Here is a 23,910-nt window from a genome sequence, read left to right on the forward strand (position 1 = left end):
AGGTTTTGATGTCTGGTAGATCATTTGAATCCACATTGTTTTTAGCCTCTCATGAAGTGGGTGTTATTCACCCACAGCTGTGTTGTGTTCAATGTACAGTATTATGGACCTGGGGGCTGTTTCAGTATGTTAATTTGTATGTCAAATAACATCTTGGATGAGTTCTAATGTATTGTTATCTCAATGTGTAATGCATTCTATCTGTATGGGAGTTGCATGTGTTTTGGCTTGATCCAACATGGACTGACTGGGATTCAAATGATTTACACATCAGAACCTTCAACTCAATACGAGGAATTAACGTCACATCTCCATAATTTTATAACACTGTTTTCATATTTTTAATACCTTTACATTTTTAGTTATTTTACTCATGTAATACCTAACACTTTATTCATATTACAAAATCCTATATTTGTAATATACAACACCCTTTAATTACCTCCACTAATGTTTTAAATACAAATTCTTGTATACTCTAATGTTCATAATTCTTTTTCTATATTGTAATTTTCATCATAACACAAGGCACAGATTTCTACAACTTTTACGACATGGATGCACTGCACCACAATAAAAGTCCATATTCAGATTTCGATGAACTTTACTGCATCAATTATATACGATGTCTGATGATGGTCCCATGAGGACTGGAACATGTAGTAGTAAACAATAAAATTCAGTCTATGAGATGCTGATTTTAATTGTGATACCATTTTCCTTGTTGTGTTGATGGATATATTACCTAATCATATAATAATACTACTGTAATGTGCAAAAAGTTGAAAATGAATTGAACAGACTGACAGCGCAAAAAATACAGAAACAAAAACGATTAATAAAAGAAACAGATTAACTAGGCATGGTATCATATTTGCCAGTCTAGCCAAGCGAATGCTAGGAGCGTACCCTGAAACAGACTACAGCCACATTCTTCTTCAACCTTTTTCTATCCTCAGGTACAATCAACATCTCATCTTATTGACACCACATAAAAGCAGCAGTTGATAAACCAAGAACTATATTTGCATTTCTATACATATAGTTAACTGCTCAAACACATATTTTAAAATTATCCTCCAAAGTTATGGTATAAAGAAAACCAAATTTTCTCTACATTCTATCATTCTCATTTCCCTGATTTTACATTTATTTTAGTCAGTCCCTTAAGAAGTGTAAAATTGAGGTTTCACTGTATAATCTAACACAATTTCTCACATGTCAGATAGGAATCATAAACTAATCACAAGATGGAACATATACATACCCACTATATTAATGAGGTATCCCAACTAAAATGAACGTGTTCCTTTTCTTTCTACAGTATATATATATTTTAAACTGCCCATAGACATATCACATAATTACAATTTTAAGAATTCCCATGAAAAGGTGAGGTATGCCTCTAAGTTGGCAAGTGATCTCAAGTAAAAACATCTTACTCGAAAACAGTCTTAGTACTTTTGGGACACAACAGACAGCTGCACAGTTATGTGAAACTGGAATTAATCTTCGAAATACAAACACAGAAATCAACTGTAAAACCACTGTCAAACAGTATGAGGAAGTATGCAACATTTGCTGCACTCTGAAATAACTGAAAATGGGAATATCATGCATCCCCCCCTCGCATAAAGAAAAACATGCAACATCAATAAACATAAACTTGTGGCTTGAAGCAGAAGCTTGTGACTTATCACAAAATTAAATTCATAAAGGTACTGTTCTGTCATCCATGCCACATTAAAGGCAGACGCATTTGTTAATTACGTATGATGAAATAAGACACACTAAAAACATCAACGGGAAAGATGTAGTAACAAAAGCAGCATGGAGAAGAAAATACACAAAGCTGACAACAAGGCAGAACAAAAATTCCACCAAACCTGAGCAGTTCGTTTAGTGAGCATAATTTTTAATAATTATTTTCTGTGAATGTTGATTGTTGTGGTTTGTGCTCTACCACGATTCCCTCCAGTTGCCGTCGTGAAACAACGGCACTCGAGAGACATCGATATCGGGTGACGTTTCTGCAAAATACCGACCAATACCTCAGCAGGATAAGGAAGTGTTGACGAATAACCAATTTAAAGTACAATTAGGAATTGCCCAATAGGTAATCAAATATGAAATCCAGACATAAATACAAAAGCACAAAGAAACTGAGTTTCAGCTAGCCACCTGGAAGGACAGCTATCAACCACTAAACAAGTTGACGTTCCTAGTGTACTACCATCCATAGCAGCAATTAACGAAAGGAATGCTAAAGTTCTGCTGTGAAAAACTAAAAATATCACATACCAGGAAATCCTTGTGTGGGTTGTCCTGGGACAGAGTACTGTGGCCGGAAACTGGCAAAGTTAGCAGTGGCAAAACCAGCTGGAAGTTGGCCAGCTTGGAAGCCCCCTGGGAACTGACTGCTCAGCAAACCTAAAATAAAAATGATTCCGATTAATAACAAGTTAAGATGTAGAGACTGTTTATCTACTAAGCAACTACTGATGTCACCAAACAATGAAATTAAACCTTCAATGCCTGCATAAAATGATCATTGCTGGCTCACATAAAGAATTTGCAATATAAACATTTTATTTGATGGCCAGTACTGAAGGCAAAAAGGCTGTGCATCAAATGCCCTAACATATTCTCTTTGTATGCCATGGTGCAGCATTCTACAAACCAGTCACAACAAGCACTTTTTAGTGCATTTAGTATGTCACTCTCAAGGCATGTGGTAAAAACTTATATTGCAGCTCAGGCAGAAGTCTGGTCCACTGATCTGAGAACTGTGCTAATAAAATCTGCCCACATAAACATTACTGAAAAATAAATTCTGTACCTCATCACATACTCCACAAACCTCCACAAGGCCTCACAGAAAATATTTGTCTGTAGCTTACTTTACAATGCTGTCCATGTCTGGACTATACAGCAATAAATGGAACAATGAGTAATGAACTATGAACTTGAAAGGAAGCGAAAAAGGTCCAACTGTCACACTGTCCTGGCATATGCACAGAGGGACTGATGAAAACAATGAAAAACCTCAAGACAGCTGGTGTCCTGGTCAAAATTTGAATACAGCACCTCCCAAATATGAGTGTTGAGTGTTCCCAATATGCAAGCCCACTCAGTCTGGTAAATACTGTCATCTTCTTGGTCTATCCACAAAAGTGAAACATCTCACAACCCCCCTTCCCAAATTTGCACCTCCGCATGATCACATGTACACATGGGGAGGGTGTAAATAACAAAGGTTAAGGTCCCTATACTTAATTAAGCATCATGCCATGAGGGCAATGCTATCTTTCACACATAAGAAACAAAATTCATAATATTTTCAGTGGAAAATAAGGGTATATAAATTGTGTGAAAGGATACAATACACTTCCTGATTCACTCATCACTTGCTCATGGAACTGAGCCTTTCTTGAGAAGCCACCAACTGTGCAGCTACTCAAGAACAAACATCTTATGGAACACGAAGGTCCACTACCGTGTTCACAAGAGCCCTCCACGGGTCCCTATCCTGAGCCAGCTCAATCCAGTCCATACCATCCCATCCTATACCTCTAAGATCCATTTTGATATTGTTCACCCACCTACGTCTTGGTCCTCCTAGTCGTCTCTTTTCTTCTGGCTTTCCCACTAATATCTTATATGCATTCCTCTTCTCCCCCATTGTGCTATATGCCCTGCCCATCTCATCCTCCTTGACTTAAACATTCTACTTATACTTGGCGAAGAGTACAAGTTATGAAGCTCCTCATTATGTAGTTTTCTACAACTTTGCCTCACTTCATCTCTCTTCAGTCCAAATATTCTCATCAGCACCGTTTTCAAACACCCCCAGTCTATGATCCTCCCTTAATGTCAGAGGCCAAGTTTCACACCCATACAGAACCACAGGCAAAATTACAGCTTCGTATATTCCAATTTTTGTTTTTAGACAGCAGAGAAGACAAAAGATTCTGGACTGAATGGTAGCAAGCACTGCTTGAATTCTACCTCATCTTCTCCTAATTTCCTTTTGAATCAGGTTTTGATTTGTTGTCGTCATTCCCAAATATATGAACTGCACCGCGTTTTCAAAACATCTGTTACCTATCTTTATGTCATGATTTTTCCTGCATTCTAGTAATGACACAGCAACATATATTTAGTTTTCCCTCTGTTTACTTCTAGACCAACCTCCTTACTTGCATAAAATGAACTCTGCGTGTTCTTCATTATAGTATCTATATTATCACCCAGTAGATTCACGTCATTAGCATAGAGCAGCATCTGATATGTCTTATTTAATTTCAGTCCCACCTGTTTTCCTGGACCTTCCTAATAACATATTCTAAAGCAAAACTGAAAAGCAGTGGCGATAAATCACATCCTTGTTTCAGACCATTCTGGATAGGGAAATTATCAGACACATGGTTATCTATATGGACTTCACTAACAGTTTTGTTTAAACACATTTTAATCAGCCTAACTATTTTCATGGGTACCCCAAACTCTATCAGAATATTGTACAATACTTCCCTCCTAACTGAATCAGGCTTTCCTGAAGTCTAGAAATAGCTCATGTACTGTCTTGCTGTACTCCCATTTTTTTCTCCAGTATCTGATGAATGCAAAAAGATCTGCTCAGTAGTTGATCTGATATATCAAAACCCACACTGATGATCCCCAATAATTTCATCTGTACATGGACTTAACTTTGAGAGAAAAATACTGGATAAAAATCTGTATGAAGTTGATAGCAGTGATATCCCACAATAATTACTACAGTCAGTTTTATCACCCTTCTTGTGAACTGGTACAATAATAGACTCCTTCCACTGATCAGGCAATTTTTCCTTATGTTAAATAGAACTAATTAGCCTATGGATCTTAGAACGTAGTATTTCGCCTCCTGCTTGAATAAGGTCTGCTGGAATTTGATCACTACCTGGAGATTTATATCTTTTCAATTTTGCAATAGCAATTTCAACCTCAAAAGGCCTAGGATCAGGTACTAATGGCTCAGCTGTATGTATTTATATCTAACATCACTGATCCTATGTACTCATACATTCAAGAACTGAGAGTAGTAGTTCTTCCACCTATTCAAAAAGTTGTGGTGACCTGCAAACTGATCACCATTCTCATCCTTCACTAAGTTACTTCTAGGTTGGTAACCCCTCTTAAAGTCGTTCATTCCTCTATACAGGTCTCTGATGTTTTTGTTCTTTCTGTTCATTGTAAGCTCATCAATTTTGTCTTTCAGATATTTCCTCTTTTTATTCCTGAAATGCTTGCAGCTTTCACACCTCATATTGTCCAGATTATCCCCATTCATTTCGCTTGGACTGTGTAACCACTGCAATTTGGCTTCTTTCCTTTGGTCTAATAATTCTGAGCATTCTTCATCGAACCATGGCTTATGTTTCTTCAATTCATAATAACACAGACTCTCTTTGACAGAAATTTTGATAATCTCTCACATAATTTCCAAGGCTTTATTAACATCCTTCTCAGTGTCTACATTTTCTAAAGCTGCGTACCTATTTGAGATTTCAACACGACTTCCCTTTCCTTCTACCTTGTTTAATTTCTTGAGGCCAGTCCTTCCCTAACCTTTGCCATCATAAGGTGGTTGTCATTATGACAATCTGCTGCCCTCAATGATCAGACATCAAGTATACTTGAATGCTATCTCCTATCTATAAAAATATGGTCAATGTGGTTGTGCGTCTTTACATCAGGAGATGCCAAAGTAAATTTATGCACGTTACGATGTGGGAACATCATACTTTTGACAATAACTTTTTTGGATGTGGCAAAGTTTACTACTCTAACTCCATTATTATTACTAATTTCGTGTAAACTCTCATTCCCAATTGTTGGTTTCAAAATGTCTTCCCTACCTACTTTAGCACTGAAATCTCCTAAAAATATCTTCATATGGTATTAAGGGAATTTATCGAATACATGTTCTAATTCTTTGTAGAACCTGTCCTTCCTGATTCTGTAATGTTAAATAAATATTCAACACTTAGGCAACTGGACTAGTTACAACAGTGCAATGTAGGCCGGTGAAGGTTAACAGAGAATATTCACCTCATCATTAACTACTTTCAGTCCATTCAGACACACAACCATACACCATGAATGTTTTGCAAAATAAGCTGGGGATATTCTGTATACACCTATGTTAGAATGGATGTTTCATAAACTGGTTCATCAAAATCCTCAATTTTAAATGACAAAATCTGTTTCTGAGCAACTGCTATTTACTTAGCATTTTGCATGGAAAAATATTTGTCCATCTTACTGATTATCATATTTACCCGAACGGAAAACACCTCTCAACAAAGGAGAACATAAAATGTGATTTCATATATCAGTATTAATTTCATACAGCTATTAAAAGCAAACACATAAAAAGTAAATATTTTAAAATATACTATATAATACACATATTAAATAAATCGAATTTTTCTCGCATTCGCTGTCATCACCATTCGCAACTTAACTCCTACATTATAATATTTCAATGTGGGGAATTATGGTTTTTGATTAATCATTTTAGCAATACTTTCAGCACACATTTCTCCTTGTAGTTCCTGACCTTGAAACTTATTTCTAACCTTCTCACTTTTAAAAACAATGAAAAATACTTCACTTCAAATTCAAGACATAACTTTGCAGTTCTGAAAGTATGATTGAAGCTCCACCTTCCACTTGGGTATATATTGTGATGTGCTGCCTAAAAGCTGGACTGTGGAACATCCATCACAGAGCAAATGGTAAGGAGAACGCAATTTCAGTGTTCACTGCGGGTCAATGGGTAACATTTCTGAGACAACGGAATGTAATGCAATACTGGAATTCTAACAGTGAGTTTCCATGGTTACAACAAATTGTTCAAAGCGCTGTATGACAATGGGAAAACCAAACTGTTGAGAAAGGTGTTCCACAAGCCGTCTGCAAAAGGCCTATTTAAGGGGGATGAATGTACCAGATGGGACAGTTGAGTTCTAGCAGTCACTTCAACAAGATTAAATGTGCAAGAAGAATTGTGATGGTGAAGAAGAAACATCTAAGAGGATGTTATAGGTGATAATTATTTTACTTGTGACTGTAAAAGAGTGTGTCCAATAAATATTCGTTCAAATCTGGAAACCCAAGTGAATTATTGTCACGTTACCTAGGAAACACGTGACAATACGATAATTTATCTACCAATCCATCAACACTATGTTCTAATGCAATTTTAGTTTAATGAAGACACAGCTTTAGGAACAATGCAGGTCTGTTACAAAAGAAAGTGTACCTGCAGGTCCTTGCTGGGAGGTGGTGGGGGTAGTGGGAGTTGATCCAGCAGTGGTTGTTGCAGCCAGACGTGATAAGATAGATCTCTCTGACATCTGTAACCGCTGTGCCACTGGTGGGATCCGTGCCAGAGTGGCTGGAAGGCGACTCACATCTGATTTCATGTCTGACAAGAGTTCCTCCAGTTGGTTCAGAACCTACATTCAAAAGAAATATATCAGTCACCTGTTGCAAATACAGTAAAATCCTCACTAATCTGGTTACAGTTAACCTGGTTGAAATATGAAAAACTCTGTTCACAGTTGAGTACATACTTTAAAAGACACATGGGATTTAGGAGCACGAGGGCTTTTAGACTGTGCTGAGGGCAGCTGGAGAGAATGAAACCACACAAGAATATATCCAAGACTGGTTTGAGCTGGAAGGTGACCCTGGATTTCAGCTTCTGACAAAGGTAGAAATTGCTGCAGTCATATTCTTTTTATTTATTTATTTCCATCAGCACAACTTGTATTATTAAATTTTCCATTTATTTGTCTTCTGTGGTTTTTTGGTCTTTCAGGTTTATCTTTTACTTCATTAATCTGGATGACCTCTACCCTCCAATTAATCCGGATTAGCGAGGGTTTACTGTACCATTCAAATTTAATGAGAAGTCTACAGTACATCAAGGCCCAAATTTCAGATGTCTTCCAATATCACTGGATTTGAGAACAAAATTCAGGAAAATCTTAAATGGAGGAAATATGACGCTGAAATTATTGATTTGGAAACTGAATGTTACATGAGGGGAAACCTTGTACAGAGTAACAGTTTAAGGAGGTTCCATTGTACATTAACCCCTTAACAGAACTTACAGTCGAACAGGATCATCCAATGTAGTCCCAACAGGTCCAATTACTCTTAAAAAGAAAAATCACAGTGGAAATTTTATTACCACATAGACAAATTACAATTGCTGATATCTGTCTGGTCCATCTGGTGGAGGGCCAGCAACAAAGAAAAAGTAGCGAGCCATGAGTCTCGTTTAGGACTGCAACAAGCATTACGAGTGCCAGACTGAGTATGGGTTACAACCACAAAGGGTCTTTCAGAGCTTATTACTTCAATGGTTCTCAGCCTCTTCTGATTCATGGACCAGGAAAGCAGAAGGGCTAGTATTCACATTCTACACTAAAAATAATACAGTTTACAAATCTAATTATTACTAGCATATATAATTATGTTTATGAGCTTGGATATCCATATTCCATATAGTAACAGGCTACAGGGTGCACAGCCAGGGTTTGATTCCTGGCAGGGGCAAGACATTTCTCTATTCCATAGCACAGTATAATATTGAAAATTATTATTTTCAATAACTGCTTTCAAGCCTATCCCATTAAGGATAGATAGCTGGACAAGCAAGCATGCACGCACCCATGTGTGTGCACAATTTCAAATTACATGGGTTCAAATTTCTAAATTTATATCAATCAATGGACAGTTGAGACAGAATGACCCAAATTATGTGATAAGAATAACTGACTTCTGAAAATGAAGAGAACAGATGAAAGATGAAACAATTTCAGACTAAGAATACAGCTGTACTTCCAACACCACATGTATCTGTACCATCATCATTACAGTACCTTGTGAAGCACTGCATTGGCAGGCTTGTTTCCTGCCAAGCTTTCCTTCGATAGATGCTGGTGTGATTCTGCAAGGCACTCCACTTCAGCAAACCTAGCGTTCAGTGACATTGCAGGATGATTTGGGTCCTGCGTCAAGTTCAGATAGGCTGCTCTCCGTAACTGTTCCTCGATTACAAGTGCTTGTTCCAGGAGCTGCCAAAAGAGAAAGGGAAGACTTCAAAATATAAAACTAAATTTAACATTCCACATAATGCATACTTTAATGCAATGATGCTGTCATGACTCGGTGACTAGACACAGTGTTTGGACTGATAACTGGATTTATTGAATGTTTATAACTCAGTGACATATATCTATCTATAATAGCCTCAATTTACAAACTCTAAATCACAACTACAACACATACAGTCATTTGTTCACTAGTCATTGCTAAGTAACGGGGGCGAACAATGCAACTCAAGATTGCTAACTGGCGACTCTGACCTCTGGGTGGCTTCCAATCCAATTGGTCAGCCAGTTAAGTTGCTGATGGCCAGTGTCAGCACAGTCATTACTGGCTTCAGGCCTCCATGAGATCTGTGACCAAGATTTCTGTCCTCTTCAAGAGGATGACTGCCTACCACTACTCACTCCCCCTTCCCACACATGCATACACGCGCATCAATCATGCAGAGTACACAGCTTCCAATGACTTCTGTGTTTTTGCAAGTTTATTTGAATGGACAATGTGTTTTTTTCTTCAAATCTTCTGAACAAGTGATTCACACATGGTTCAGATAGTCCTTCATGTACCGTGAAGGGAAATCCATGGGCATTAAACCTGGAAATCCTGTAGGTCATGCAACAGGCCCACTTCTTCCAATCAATCTTGCAGGAAATGTGTCCAGAAACTGTCTTAACAGGTAAACCCACACGTGGCAGTGCGCCATCTTTTTTCCCATAACCCTCATTTAAAAATTGGATGTGTCTTAAATTCAAAGTAACATGGCATATACAATCCTTTACTTTTGCAGCATGTTTTGTTCAACCCTTGTATACGCACAAGCACGCACGCATGCACAAATACATGAATAAATAAATAAACATATATATGCAATAAAAATTCATTTTCACAGCCCAGTAAAATTGAATGATGCGGCAAAAGGGGATGACTATTTCTTGATGCTGGCTAAAGTCAAATGTCGCACTATATGGTAATGAATTCTTGTTCCAGTGAAATCTAATATCAAAGTAACAGGGTTAAACCAGATTTGACAACAGAAATGAAATTTATGACAACTGTATGCCAAACACTAATAGGCCATAAAAGAAATGACATTTCAGAACAGCATTAGTGACAAGGTTAAGAATGGTGGAGCTATACGTCCAACCCCATGCCCTCATGGCACAACCCTTCAATGATGCAGTCCATACATGGTACACCAGTGGTTTCCGTCACACTGCTGTCTGTAGCATATGCAATGAAGGGGTGAGGTTCAGCTCATATTTTGAACTGTTGTTTTTCGCTTAAAGTAATATTTTTGGTATGAAATTAAAGGGGACATTGTAGGCTACCATTTCGTATATTTGTTGTCCCACTTTGAACTTCGTGCAGCAGTTGTAATATATCTGAATTCTTTTAAAAAGTTTTCTACTTCACCAGTTGGTGCGCTTATTACCATACAAACCTATCTCTGCCTTGGGGAATTCTTATGAACTAAATATGTTACACTGATGCTGTGTGCTGTCCTGAATGGTGACTGAATGTAAAGTCCATTTTCTTTAGGCATATTCTGACCAGTGCTGCTTCTAGATTGGAATCTGTAACTACAGCCGTGTGGAGATGTGATGCTGACTCTAATAAGTGTGTTATGACTGGTATGTGGCAAATGATAAACAGTTCTCTATATGGATATTATGAATTCCCCTTTGTTCTATAAATAGGCATCACATAATTTGGTGTTAGCAGCCAAAGCCAGCCGCCAGCAGCAAAGCAGCCAGCTGTGTTGTCATGACAAGTGGGAGAATATATTTACTTCAAAGTGAATCAGAATAAAGTTTTATTAGTTTCAGAATTTGACAATGAAAATGGACATTCATGCTTTTCTCAATTCTGTGGTAAATGACAGAAATGTGAAAAGCACAAACGTTCACTGGGAGAATATGAAAAACTATGTGACAAAAGGAAAATTCCTGAATGTGAAAATAATATATAGGAATAACACAAGGAAAAGAACAGATCAATTGTCAATAAGAATTCAGTTAAATGATGAACTCTTTGTGAAATATGCTAATACTGTAGAAGGCAAAGTGCCAGGTCGACATTCGTCAAGACAAAACAGTGCCCCATCTAAAGAAACGAAATTTTATAAGCAAGATTCTACCAAATGTGGAGAAATCAAGACCACAGAAACAGTGTGTTGTGCTCCAATTTCTAAGGTAATAAGATACTATTATTCCTAATTTTTATAGGCTTACTGTGCCAAAAAAATAATTTTATAGCAATGTGAATGAACACACTGATTCTATATACATTTCTGAACATAGTGTGAAAATTAGAAGAGCAAAACAAGAGTTTTTGCCATTTATTACACTTTAAGTGAAATGCTGCATTTACAGTTTTAAACATATAAATATTCCCCATCCCAAGGAGTGAGTAGGAGTTAAATGTCCTGCATCATTGAAGGGTTAACTGAACACACAGGTACCTTTAACAGTGTAGCACACTGCATTTTAGAAGAGAGTTCATCCACAAGCAGATTTACATAAAAATATGCAAGAATGGATAAGAACAGAATAAAAAAAAAAAAACAAACTCCATGGTTTTAGTCCGCAAGTGAACTACACCAACCAAGAGACCGCTGCTTGTCAGTGAAGTCAGTGCCAACTTTAGCGAATGGAGGGTGTCACATGGTCAGCGTAATGAATCCCCACAGCCGTTAATTTCGGTTTTCTAGACCAGAGCCACTATTTCTTTCAAACAGCTCCTGAATTATCTTCACAAGGCTATGTCGACCCTGTTCCAGACCCACTACTTCTCAGAAAATCTGGCAACGCCGGGATCGAACCCGGACCTCTGGATCTGTAGCCAGGAACTTTGAGCACTAGACCACAGAGGCGGTCTGATAAGAACAGAATACCAAACCTTAATATAACATTCAATCCTAGAAGGACAAGAAATTTTGGAAGACTTGTGAAGAGATGGAACGACATCCTAGAGTCCATCTAGTCTATAAACCAGGCTATGTGTAGGCAACCTTACAAATGAAAAGTGCTGTGTCAGTAGGACTGAACTTCCCACTGACATATAAATACCAGAAGTATGCTGAGAATAGAATCTAGTTAAGACCATTCATCCTTGTACCCACAGTGCATGGAGTGTAACAGGCCACAAGACTCAATGCCCGAGAAGAGATGAAAATGATAATCATACCTTAAACCTTCTCGCAAGAAATTTGTTCTTTATCTCTAGGAAGTTTCCCTTGCCAACATCCATCTTGAAAGGTTCATTGATGATGGCAAATCGTATGTCATTCTGGATGTCCTGCCAGCGCCCATATCCATGAGTTACAATGCCTGCCAGAAGCCAGTAGTCATGTCTGAAAACATTAAAACAGCAAAATACATATATAATGGGTGATGGACATCACAAATTGTATGCTGAATTATTTTTTCAATAAAGGAAATGAGTGCAATAAAAAGTACTGAATCACAAAATTAAAAACCATATGAGATCAACAGTAGGCTCCAATTACCACTCAAGCATACTAACCTAGCACCAAAGACAGTTCACAATGGCTTAGCTATTTGTCCAGATATTTACTGTTTCCCTATCAAATTAATACAAATAAAAAAAGAAGCATGGCAGAATCTTTGAGGAACCAGACAGTATACAAATTTGTATATATATTTTGTAGAAGCATTTACTTTTCCTGTTACCACTGCACTGTCATGGATGCTTTGCACATCACATACAATCAATATTCAGTGTTTATGGGCTGCAAAATGGGCTACGGGACTTGCACAGAACTATAGGCCTATGTAATTTTACAGTCTTCTGACCATTATACTGTACTACAGAAGCCATAACAACTTGTCATGCCCAACAGACCAGAAAGAGAATTAAACAAAAATTCTCAACTGCACATTTACTTAACCATAGGAAGCCTGAAATCCATCCAAATTACAACCAAGTATTCAGTCTGTTCCTCACAGAAAACACTTATTCTCTGCATCCTGCTGGGTGTGATTAAAGTTCTACTGCATTTTATTAACTGTCTACACAATGTTCATAGATGGTATATCCATTAATTATAACCAACTGTTTTTATTTATTATTTAAGAAATAAAAACAATTAGTTATAATTAATTATTACACCACCTATGAATGTTGTATAGGCACTTAATAACACAATAGGACTAACCAGGTGTGACTTTTTCCTACATTTGACCTTGGGACAGAAGATTTAACATGTGTGGACACAGCCCTTCTATGTGATCCTAAAACATGTTACAACTGCAGTAAGGGGCGATAATGATTGTGACTTCACATACAACCTCATTAAATCAGCATACAAGTTCTGGAAGGTTGAAAATTTCTTGCACTTTGAGTGGATTATTTATTAAATCAAAGTTTACTAAATATGGGAAAATAATACATTTACACTGGGCTTCAGATTGGGCCAGAAAAAAATATGCACTACATGCAGGGAGCAGTAAGAATTTCATGGCACTGTATAAATAGCATGACCGCCAAGTAAGAGCCACTATACAAGCTGCCACCCCATCTCACCTTCTATGCCAGATTTCATATTCTCGTCCAGGAACAGCTGCTTTCTCCTCATTAAGCCAAAGTGTGTGTAGCTCTGTAAAACCTCCATCAGCAATATTGAACATGAACTTGCGTTTAGGTTTGTCAATGTCATCTACTCCTTTACCCTCTTCCTTCTCCTCCTTTTTATCCTCTTTTATACCTTCTTTCTTCTCATCCTGAAGTGACAAGGAGGTCAAAATAAAAGAATGTAGATTATTAAAACAGGTCTCTCCATTTAACTGATATCTCTTCAGATCCAAATATTACAAATCTAGAATTATGGATGGAAATATACATTTAAATAACCTGATAACTGGTTGGTTTGTATGTTCATAAATTATTAGACAACACTGTACCAAGTGTAGAGACTATTTAGTATCAAATGCAATGATGTGATAATGTGCAGTGAACTGAAAAGATTGGGAAGGAAGTAGCCCATTTCAAAGTACTAGCATGGCATCTGCACAAAATCACTCTTTCTGTGACTCAAGCATGGTACATCCCAAACACAAGTCAGATGCATCAGTGCCGAGTCCACATTTCCTTACAGACTTAACATATCACAACAAATAAAAGACTTCTCATGGACTTTGGGACTAAATTAAGGAACCTTTTAAACGGCAAAAATTTAACAGCGACATTTTCAAAAAATGTTTTCACAGCAAACACATGATGTTTGTTCAACCAGTGTTCTGTAATGAATAATCCCTTTAATCATGTTATAGCCTGCCACAAACTGCAGTAAACTCCATTCTCACCAAGATAAAGTGGCGCTAAATTAAGAATACTCTCTGCTGGACCCTGAATAACTCACTCAAGTTTCTGACCCAGTTTTGGCCCTATTCCTTAAGTCATTTAGGTATAAGCACCACCACACTTCTCTGAAGTAGAACACATAGGGTTTGAACAAACTTATTTGATCTTACATTTTTTAAGAAGCCAATAAAAAAAGAAAATACGATTTTACTGCACCTACCTTATGATCTTCACCTTCATCTTTGACAACAACGATATCATCATCATCCTTCTTTGACTCATCCTTGGGTGTAACAGGCTTGCTCTTCTCTTCATCTGAAGTATCTTCTTCTTTCCCTTTCTCCTCTTTGACTGGAATTTCATCAGCTTTTAATTCCTCACTTGGAGTACTCTCTTTCTTTTCACTTATATCTACCTCTTCAGACTTCTCATCCTCTGTACTTGCCACTTTCTCCTTGCCTTCTCCTTCCTTCTCATCAGTTTCTTCCTTTTCTGTCTCCTTTTCCTCCCCATCTTCTTCTGCTTCTTCCTTCCTTACTTCAGAAACTTCCTTCGTTTCCTCTTTGGGCATTTCTTTATCTTTACCTGGTTCTTCTTTACTTGTACTGTCCTCTCCCTAAAGAATGTGCACAGTTATTTATGAAAAAAATATAGTGAAACCTCACTAATTAGTACTTAACTAATTCAGAATTTGTGATAATCCAGACAACTGTTTTTTTCTTTTCTTTTCAGAAGTGAAACAAAACTGGAACCCCATCATCAGTTTCATGGAATCTAACCCACAATACCACAAATATTAGCTAATACTGAGGGAAATGAGTCAAGATGTAGTAAAATAAGACTACAAAAGGAGAGCATACACCAAAATATGTTAATTTTCTAAACACAATCTCAAGAACACTAAGTATGGTGGCAACCTAAAAGGTTTTTAAGATTGACGTTAAAACTCAAATGTTTATATTTTATGATTAGTAAATCTGTTTTATGATATGCAATCAAAATGAAATTGCATCGCCTAAAAAGACAAGTGAAGTCCATTTTATAACTTCTCTGAACATATTTTCAGTAGCACTTCTACAATTCAAACTTTCACCAATTTCGATAAAGGTTTCCTCCCAATTAGCCCAAATCAGTGAGGTCTTACTGTACTTATAGTTAAAACACAGGGCTGACAAAGTACATCTCAAACAGATTAGCAATACACTAACTTTCTACTGGACATATGTGTGAGTATGTGAATACCATGCACAGGAGATTTTAGATGTGCTTTGAATATTATTTATTCTGGACATGTGGACAGTTCTTAAGTGTGCTAATAAATTTAATTTCCAGTTAGAAATAATTTATTGTTTACTGTACTTAACTACTTTATTTATATGGCAATATAATGGTGGAGACTGACATGTGAGTTAAAGACTGGACAATCTCAAAGGGCCATTAATATGTGGCCCCCCTCCAAAAATAAACAGAAAATTACTAACACCATGGATTAAAATCCCGCAAAAATTCTTGTCACAGTGTTTATCTTTTACAAATTATAGAGGGCCAAAAGAGTTGTTATTACTGGAGACAAAACTGAAGCAGAACATGCAGATTATCTCCTGTGGCAAGCTGTTAATACCAAGTTTTCTGAAAATGTGTCTTGTTTCAAAAGTTATTAAAGACACATGACACATCATGACATACTAATTTAACTTGCAAGATATGTAAAGACTAAATAAATACTTATTCTTATTAAAATAAGAAAATTATGAAACTGTAACATTAACCACAGACTGCCTCAAAGAATATGTTCAAGAAACATCCTTCAGATTTTAAGTGGGAGGCGAACGAAGAAAGGAATAGTATGCCACTTTTTAAATATGTGTTTTATAAAATTAAGTAAGTAAATAAAGGAAGGGAAACTTGTCAAATTAGCCATATAATGCTCTGTGGTATGTTTACAAAAATGTAATGTGAACTGCAAGCTGTAGCCTTCTGGGTTATGGCACTATGCAGCAAGGTAGATGGGCACCACAGTTTGGGAGGAACACACTGTCTCCATCTTCTACCATATGACTAGTTTCCACAATTCATACTGTATTACGATAAACTGTGGAAACCTAAACATTAAAGGCAAACAAATGCTAATTTAAAACACTCAAAATAAATGTTCCTCTGACTGAACAAGGTCATTCATTCCATTCTCCAGCTGAGACCATGTTACTAATATGCAGCAGCACGAAAGAATACACCACAAAAAGAAATACAATTTCCAAAACTGACAACACAATCTAGCTGGAAGAAAAAAATTTAACTCTGCAGAAAGCGATGGGCGCATGTGTGTGTCATAGTCAGAACACATCAGGTTGTGCGGAACAAGTATCTTCCTGTGGAAATGATCATTAATAAAATGCTGGGAAGATACTGACACTAGAAGTGAAAGCAGTGATAGCAATCAGACTAGTCTAATGGAGATGAGTGCTTTCAAACTGCTGTAAAAATACTTTTACCACATAAGCATACTTTACAGATTATACATGTTTTGGTGGTTAGTATGTGAAATATAAGAGACAGGATAGCGCAGTTCATACAGTGACTGGCTACGGGCTGGTTGACCAAGGGGTCAGAGTTTTGAGTCCCGGTGGGTGCAAGACTTTTCACTTCTCTATGTTGTCCAGACCGCCTGTGGGGCCCATCCAACCTTCTATCCAAGGGGTACTGAGGACTCTTTCTCAGGGGGTAGTGCGGCTAGGGCATGAAGCTGACCACCCACTTCCAACTAGCGGGGTCAACAAAACATGTCTGTACATCCACTCCTCCATATTTCTTCATGGTGTACTGCTTGATTAGTTAAGCTCAGGGACAACTTTACCTAATATGTGAAATATGGTGAGTCAACTTTGCACTACAACCCACCAGGCGATGTCACGACCATATACTCCCACCAGTTTTCTTTCATTCAGAAATTGGGAATATTACAATTGCAGAGTATACAACTAGGAAGAATGACTGCTAAGCAGAGAGAAGTAGCAGCACACACGTTTATATCTCAAGAACATGGAAGATACATAGCAGCCGCAGCCTGTGGAACATACAAGTATGCCAATCTGTGAATCTGACAGTAGCCTGGAAGGCTCCTTTGATCATTCTGGTGAAAGAACCATGAAGCCTGACTATAGACTGCCTGAAGATTATAGGAAACTGTCTTCTGAGCCACAGACATGAACTTCAGATATCTGAATTTTATTCTAACTGCACAGGCTTTTCATTCAAGTGGGGATGAGAGTGATTACCAGCCAACACAAGTCGAGAGCCAAGAAGGTTAATAAAATTATGAGCTACTACTTGGAACCAAAGTAGTGACAGACCTACAGCAGGGTCGAGTATTAAATGATTAAAATGCAAAAATGTTATACGAAGGGTATTATGGTTTAAACAGCCACATCCTTGTCATCTGGAACCTTATTCCTAACTCACATTATCTTTCCTGAAGCTAACATTAACAATGATCTGATGGCATCTACCATGTGGAGAAAACTCTACAATAAGGCATGCAACAGTTAGTGGGGCCTACCTATGACACAAGTGGCATATAACAACATATCCTGGAGACAGAGACACTGGGCTTCTCCAAAATGCTGGGAACTATGTACCAGAATGTATGTCATATGTCAAAAGACAGAAGTGATTTTTTAAAAATACACGATTCACAAAATTGTAATATGGTGGAGTTCTAACCTCCTTATCCTTGCTCTCATCTTGACTATTAAGTGTAGGAGCAGGGCTTGCTGCAGCACTTGTTGCAGGAGTGGCACTGGTACTCGTAGTGGCACTGCGAGGCATCTCGCCACCTTGTTCTATGCCTGGCGGGATTACACCACTGCCTACTTTGATAGGTTCTATGGGTTTACGGATCATCTCGGGCATACTGTAGTAACCATTGATATGTTCAAATTCCTGAACCTGAAACAGAAAATACTGGTGGTAACACAGTGAGATCTTTACAAAGGTTGTGCATGTTCTAATGGTAAGAGGGTAAACTCTCACAGTGACGCAATCGACGGTGAAAGAAAAGCCTAAAGTAAAACTGTCAGTATCCCACAGCCATTTTAGATTCAAGCTGGGGGAGATAGAAATAAACAAGTTAATTCAAGACTTTCCTGCAATTTCCATTTTTTCTTTGGGGGGTGGGGTGGAGATAACAGCCAATGCGCCATATAAATGAAGTATAAATTTTCTCCAAATCTAAGTTTCATCCACATTCAGTGAATGAAAATCAATCACTACATGAAATGTGTACCTCAGTTTAGTAGGCACTTGCATTGCATCACTGTATGCTAAAGAGGTTTTGAAGTTTACAAGTCATCCTGTTGACCCTGAGCCAGTGCTGGTGCAATCCTAGTTGCCACCAAAAGGAGACAAAAACCATCACCATTCTTAAAAGTTTTACTGCCAACACAGCACAGAAAAGGTATTGAGAATTTTATCCAGATAATTAAAGGAAAATTAGAAGAGACCACTCCTAAAAGAAAAAACAAAAACAGCCTCAAACATGGAGGACAAGGAAAAATAGGAAACAGAGAAAAACAACCAGAGGGTGTATGGTGGAACAGAGAATGCGATAAGGTAATTAGAATCAGAAAAGCTAAATTGCTTAAATGGAAACACTCTAAAACTGAAGAGACATTTCTGGAATTCAAAAGGGCGGTGATTATTGCAAAAATAGACTGAGAGAAATCAAACAAGAGCATTGGAAAACTTTCTGCAAGGGAATAGATAAATTCACGAATTCATCGTACATTTGGGACAGAATGAAAAGACTATAGATTCAACAAGACAGAAAGGCAACACGAATATAAAGGAGAACTAGTTAATTCAGCCAAAGTGTTTGAAAAGCTATGCTCAGGTGTGGATGAACCCAATCAAGCACCAGCAGTCAATCATGATAATCAGGTTCCATTCCTGGACTCAGGTTACACAATTCAAGAACTCCACTTTGTAATTAAAAACTTCAGTCTGATCCAGCCCAGGACGTGATGAAACAGACGCCATAATTCGCAATTTGTCAATGAAGCTTCAGAAATTCAGCTACAAATTTACAATGCTATTTTAAGAGCAAGAGTGTTCCCAGATGACTGGAAAAAATATAGAGTATTTTTTATCCCTAAAAGAGACAAAACTAATGTTGTGTGCGCAAGGTATTAGAACAGATGATAAACATGCGCATCTCCTGGTGGCTAGAAAAGAATAAGAAATTCTCAGAAACACAATATGGATTTCGGCAAAACAAGGGTTGCACAGACAACCTAGCAATACTAATGACTGAAATAATAAAAGCATTTGAAGAATGGAACATGGTATTGGCCCTATCCCTTTACATCAAAAGCGCATACGACAACTTTGATGGATTGACTCAAGGCAGTAGGCTTCTCGGGAAACCTGTTAGCTTTCATCTTTAACCTGGTCTCCGTGAGGGAACTAGAGGCAAACTATGGAGGGCAAGTTCTCAAAGACTGGACATACAAAGGCTTACCGCAGGGTAGTGTTCTGAGTCCAACCTTATATCACTTTATATGGCAGGACTGAAATCCAGAATCAACCAGAACTACAAAATCCAGGAATATGCAGACATGTGGCAGTTTAGTCAGTTAACAGATGTAGCAGAATTGGTGTATCAGAAGTGGAAAAGAGTATACAAAGCATTGACCTTTATTTAAATGAAAGTGGCTTGGAAATAGCACCAAAAAAATGTCAACTCTGTATCTTTGATAAAAAAAGGGATAGCGGATGGAGAGTGGGAGATCACAGTACAAGGGGAAAAGGTTTCTTCGGTCAAAAAAATTAAATTTTTAGGTCTGCACTTAAAATCTAATCTGGACTGGGAGGACAAAATAAACGCAATAGTTAGGAAATGCAAAAACCCGATGAAAATCGTGAACTGTGTGAACTTGGTGGGGAGCGGACCCCATAATCTTAATGAGACTCTATAGGGCACTTATAAGGTCAAGGATGGAATATGGAGCATTTTTATTCCATAAACTTAACAAGAAACAAGCATAAAAGCTAGAGAAGATACAGTATATGGCAATACGCAGAGAACTGGGCTACAGGAGTAGCACCCTGACCAATGTAATGTTAGCAGAAGGCAAAGAAATCCCAATTTTTGGTAGATTCCAACAGTTGGGAAGGAACTGTGTGTCCAGGTGTTATACATCAAGCAATCATCTAATGATTCAGCTGCTGCAAGAATTATAAGCTCTAGCTGACAATCCAGGGAGAGGAGAAAATGAACCATGACTCATCAGCAAATATTACAAAGAGGTAACCCCTCTCGGTCATTTAATCCAATCAGGGAACTATCCCCCGGCCTTCAACTTCACATACAGAAGCCTCTTGTAGTAGGCCAGGGTATTGTTCTATGAGGGAAGACAAATAAAGGAAGCAGAATATAATGAGGAATTCAAAAAGATTTTCCAAGAAAGAATGAGAACCAGCAAATGTATCGCCACAGACGGCTCAAAAATGGAGGACAAATCATTCGTAGAATTCTCATCAATAGATATAAAAGACGCATGAAATTCAGGATATCTAACATAGCATCCACATTCACAGCAGAAGCATTACCAATTGTCGAAACATTAGAAATCACTGAGAAAACAGACTCGGAGCAAAACTTCATGATTTTCTTGGACACGGTAAGCGTGTTAAAATGAATCAGTAACTCCTCTAGAATAAGCAACACATCACACATTACACAAATGCTTAAAGATAAAACAGAGAGACTAGAATCACGAGGGGAAAAAATGCAATATTACTGGATCCCAGGGCATTGTAGAGTTGAAGTTAACGAGAGGGCAGACTTTGAGGCAAAGCAAGCAATCAAAGAAGGCAGAGATAATAAATTATTATTACCAGTTGCAGATCTTAAAATACAGTGGAAAAAGAAAGGCAAAAAAGAACTTCGCAGTTTTTTGCCAAACACCAAACGGGACAGAGGAGAACACTACTTTGAAAGGTACTACAGGACTGGCTCGTCTTTGTGGTTCCAAGAGATAAAAATGAACCGCTGTGCCTTCGTGTCAATAAACCATATGAGAGCAGGTCACTCCAGTCTTAAAGCAAGCCTAAACAGATTTAACATTATGTCCACGGCCGAATGCGAATATGGTGATGGGCTGCACATGGAGGAACATATCTTCTGGAACTTTAAACTGTACAAGGACGTATGGGCAACAACGATAGCCATTTTGTCTGAGAACAGCAAAAAAGGGTACCCAAAGTCAGTTATAGAACTCTTAAGGCTAGAAGAAAAAAGATTTCTGCAAGGCACCTGTTACTTCATAAACAACATTCCTATATTTATATAAAACAGATATGTAAGAAAAGGAAAAGAAGTAATTGTATTAACAGTATACTCTCAAATTTAAGTTAAGATCTATGTTAAGAACCACAGGTTTACCGCTATTACAGACTAAGACATTTATAGGAATGTGCCACAGAAGGCCGGATGAGCATTACCTAGGCCTTTTTTGTATTTATAATATTTTTTTCTACAATAAAAAATATCCCTCAAAATGCAGAACCAGACACACTAACTTTAATAATCTGTACACTCACAGAACAGACCAACTCAGAACTTCAACACGCCACTGCAACAAACCTAAGTACATATTAACTAAATAATACAAACATCTAAGAATAGTAATACATTCATTACACACATGCATGCAAACAAAATGGTTTAACACAATACAATTATTACATATTACAGAAGATACCCATACCTGACAAACAGATGACGTGCAGCTGAATCACCAATTTTATGAACCTTAAAGACTTTTAAAATTAAAAATAACAATGTGTTCAAACACAACATAATAAGATGACAGTGCAATTATTTTACAAAGAATGTATATACCTCATGATGGCCAAGTGAGGCCAAAACATGTTGTAATTAGATATATGAAAGATAAAAATAAGGGTTATGTTTAAGAGGGTGGTTACACATATGTATAAATGGCAAAAATATTAGTTAAACAGGATGCCAAAGTGCAACAAAATCAAATACCTTTTTACGTATGAGGGACATAACACCAATTCTTGTTAGCACATGCTGTCGACTGAGGCCTTCCCGAGGGACACCATCTGCAAATGTCTCAGCATTGTCAGCACCAGGTTCACAAAGGTGGCGCATGAACAGTGAAACATAGGCTTTGAAGTTTTTCTCAGACTTCCCTCGCAGGTCACGCACCAACCTAATAATAATAATAATAATAATAATAATAAAGGGAAAGGAGTTTACCAACTGAACGAGACCTTATATTAATCCACTGTATTGTAACATGGATGGACACAGCGTTGATAGGTAACTGACCATTAAACACCTCGCGACTGAATACATGCAAGGCAACAATGGGAGTGCAGCATTCTCTATGCAGTCAGCACCATGACCATTGCTATGTGATCATTCAGTAAACACATTCCAGCACTAGAGAGACTATTTTCTGTGTGGTTGGTACAAAGGCTTTATAACGAGATTCCAAATATAACCAAGGAGTTTTTGAGTGTATTTGCGAGTGTTTAAGTGACAGACACACGAAGTTCGTCATGTGAAGACTTGGCATGTGATTCGAAGACTTTAATTATGTGTAATATTTGGAGTGACTTGAAGCAGTAATTTCTGTGTTGAGATACATTACCCAGAGAGGACTAGTGTGTGTATGTGTGCAAAAGTGGATTATGAGGTGTATGTAACTCAGCGACAGCGCTGTAATTTGAGTGTAATTACGAGTGTGTGTAGCCAAGCTGCTAATAAATCCAATCACCCAAACTAGAACCCATCATTTCATCACGCATGCCCATCTCTGCTCTATATGAACTTACAATGGCTTGGTTACATAAATGAGAAGTAACCTACAGCAAATTATTATTAGAAGCACGATCACTCATACAGGTCACAATAATTAAACTATTATGTTTCTCCAGGGAATTCACCAATTTATGTGCCATCTGACAGAGAACATGGTGAATGTGAGCCGATCTTTTCGGCTCACTGCATAGAGGTCCCCTCTTCTAGATGGCAGCAGCGGCTCCTCCCACTCTTCACCTGTTTATTCTATAATCCGTGGCGTGCTTACGTCATCCTTGTGCCCTATGTCCTTGACTGTTCGACTGATGGGAGCCCTCTTCCTGCTTGGAGTCGTCGAGTGCGGACGTGTTTTCCCGCAGCTAAATTCTTTTTCGGACAGCGCTGGAATAAATTCTTCTTGATGGTTTGGCTGGTAGACTCCAGGCAGGGAGGGCCTTCCCCACCAGGTAAGCCTGTGTTAGCCTTGTGAGTTTTTTTTCTTTGAGTTACTGGAGGTGGAAGTATCTGGAATTGCATTCCTGCTTGCTCCCAGGAAGGAGAAGCGTAGGCATTAGCGTGGTCGCCTTTTT

General features: G+C 37.8%; 1 protein-coding gene across 3 annotated transcripts in view; it reads right to left on the minus strand.

Moving 5' to 3' along the window:
* Positions 1-23,910, minus strand: part of LOC111861931 (chromodomain-helicase-DNA-binding protein Mi-2 homolog) — an 89,416-nt gene that overhangs the window by 8,954 nt on the left and 56,552 nt on the right. For 2 of the 3 annotated variants that reach the window (XR_004512746.1, XM_023846904.2), the window contains exons 29-36: positions 22,541-22,727; positions 18,211-18,435; positions 14,711-15,106; positions 13,714-13,910; positions 12,355-12,520; positions 8,940-9,134; positions 7,310-7,505; positions 2,302-2,430 (exon numbers count right to left, since the gene is read on the minus strand). Coding sequence is in view for 1 of the 3 variants with exons in the window: in XM_023846904.2 (XP_023702672.1) it covers positions 2,302-2,430; positions 7,310-7,505; positions 8,940-9,134; positions 12,355-12,520; positions 13,714-13,910; positions 14,711-15,106; positions 18,211-18,435; positions 22,541-22,727 (1,691 nt within the window). In the remaining 2 variants the exon portion in view is untranslated. Of the gene's footprint in view, positions 1-1,886; positions 2,031-2,301; positions 2,431-7,309; positions 7,506-8,939; positions 9,135-12,354; positions 12,521-13,713; positions 13,911-14,710; positions 15,107-18,210; positions 18,436-22,540; positions 22,728-23,910 lie in introns of all 3 variants that reach the window. The other variant, XR_002842354.2, reaches the window with a different exon arrangement.

The sequence above is a fragment of the Cryptotermes secundus genome, unplaced genomic scaffold, assembly GCF_002891405.2.
Source record: "Cryptotermes secundus unplaced genomic scaffold, Csec_1.0 scaffold84, whole genome shotgun sequence".
NCBI lineage: Eukaryota > Metazoa > Arthropoda > Insecta > Blattodea > Kalotermitidae > Cryptotermes > Cryptotermes secundus.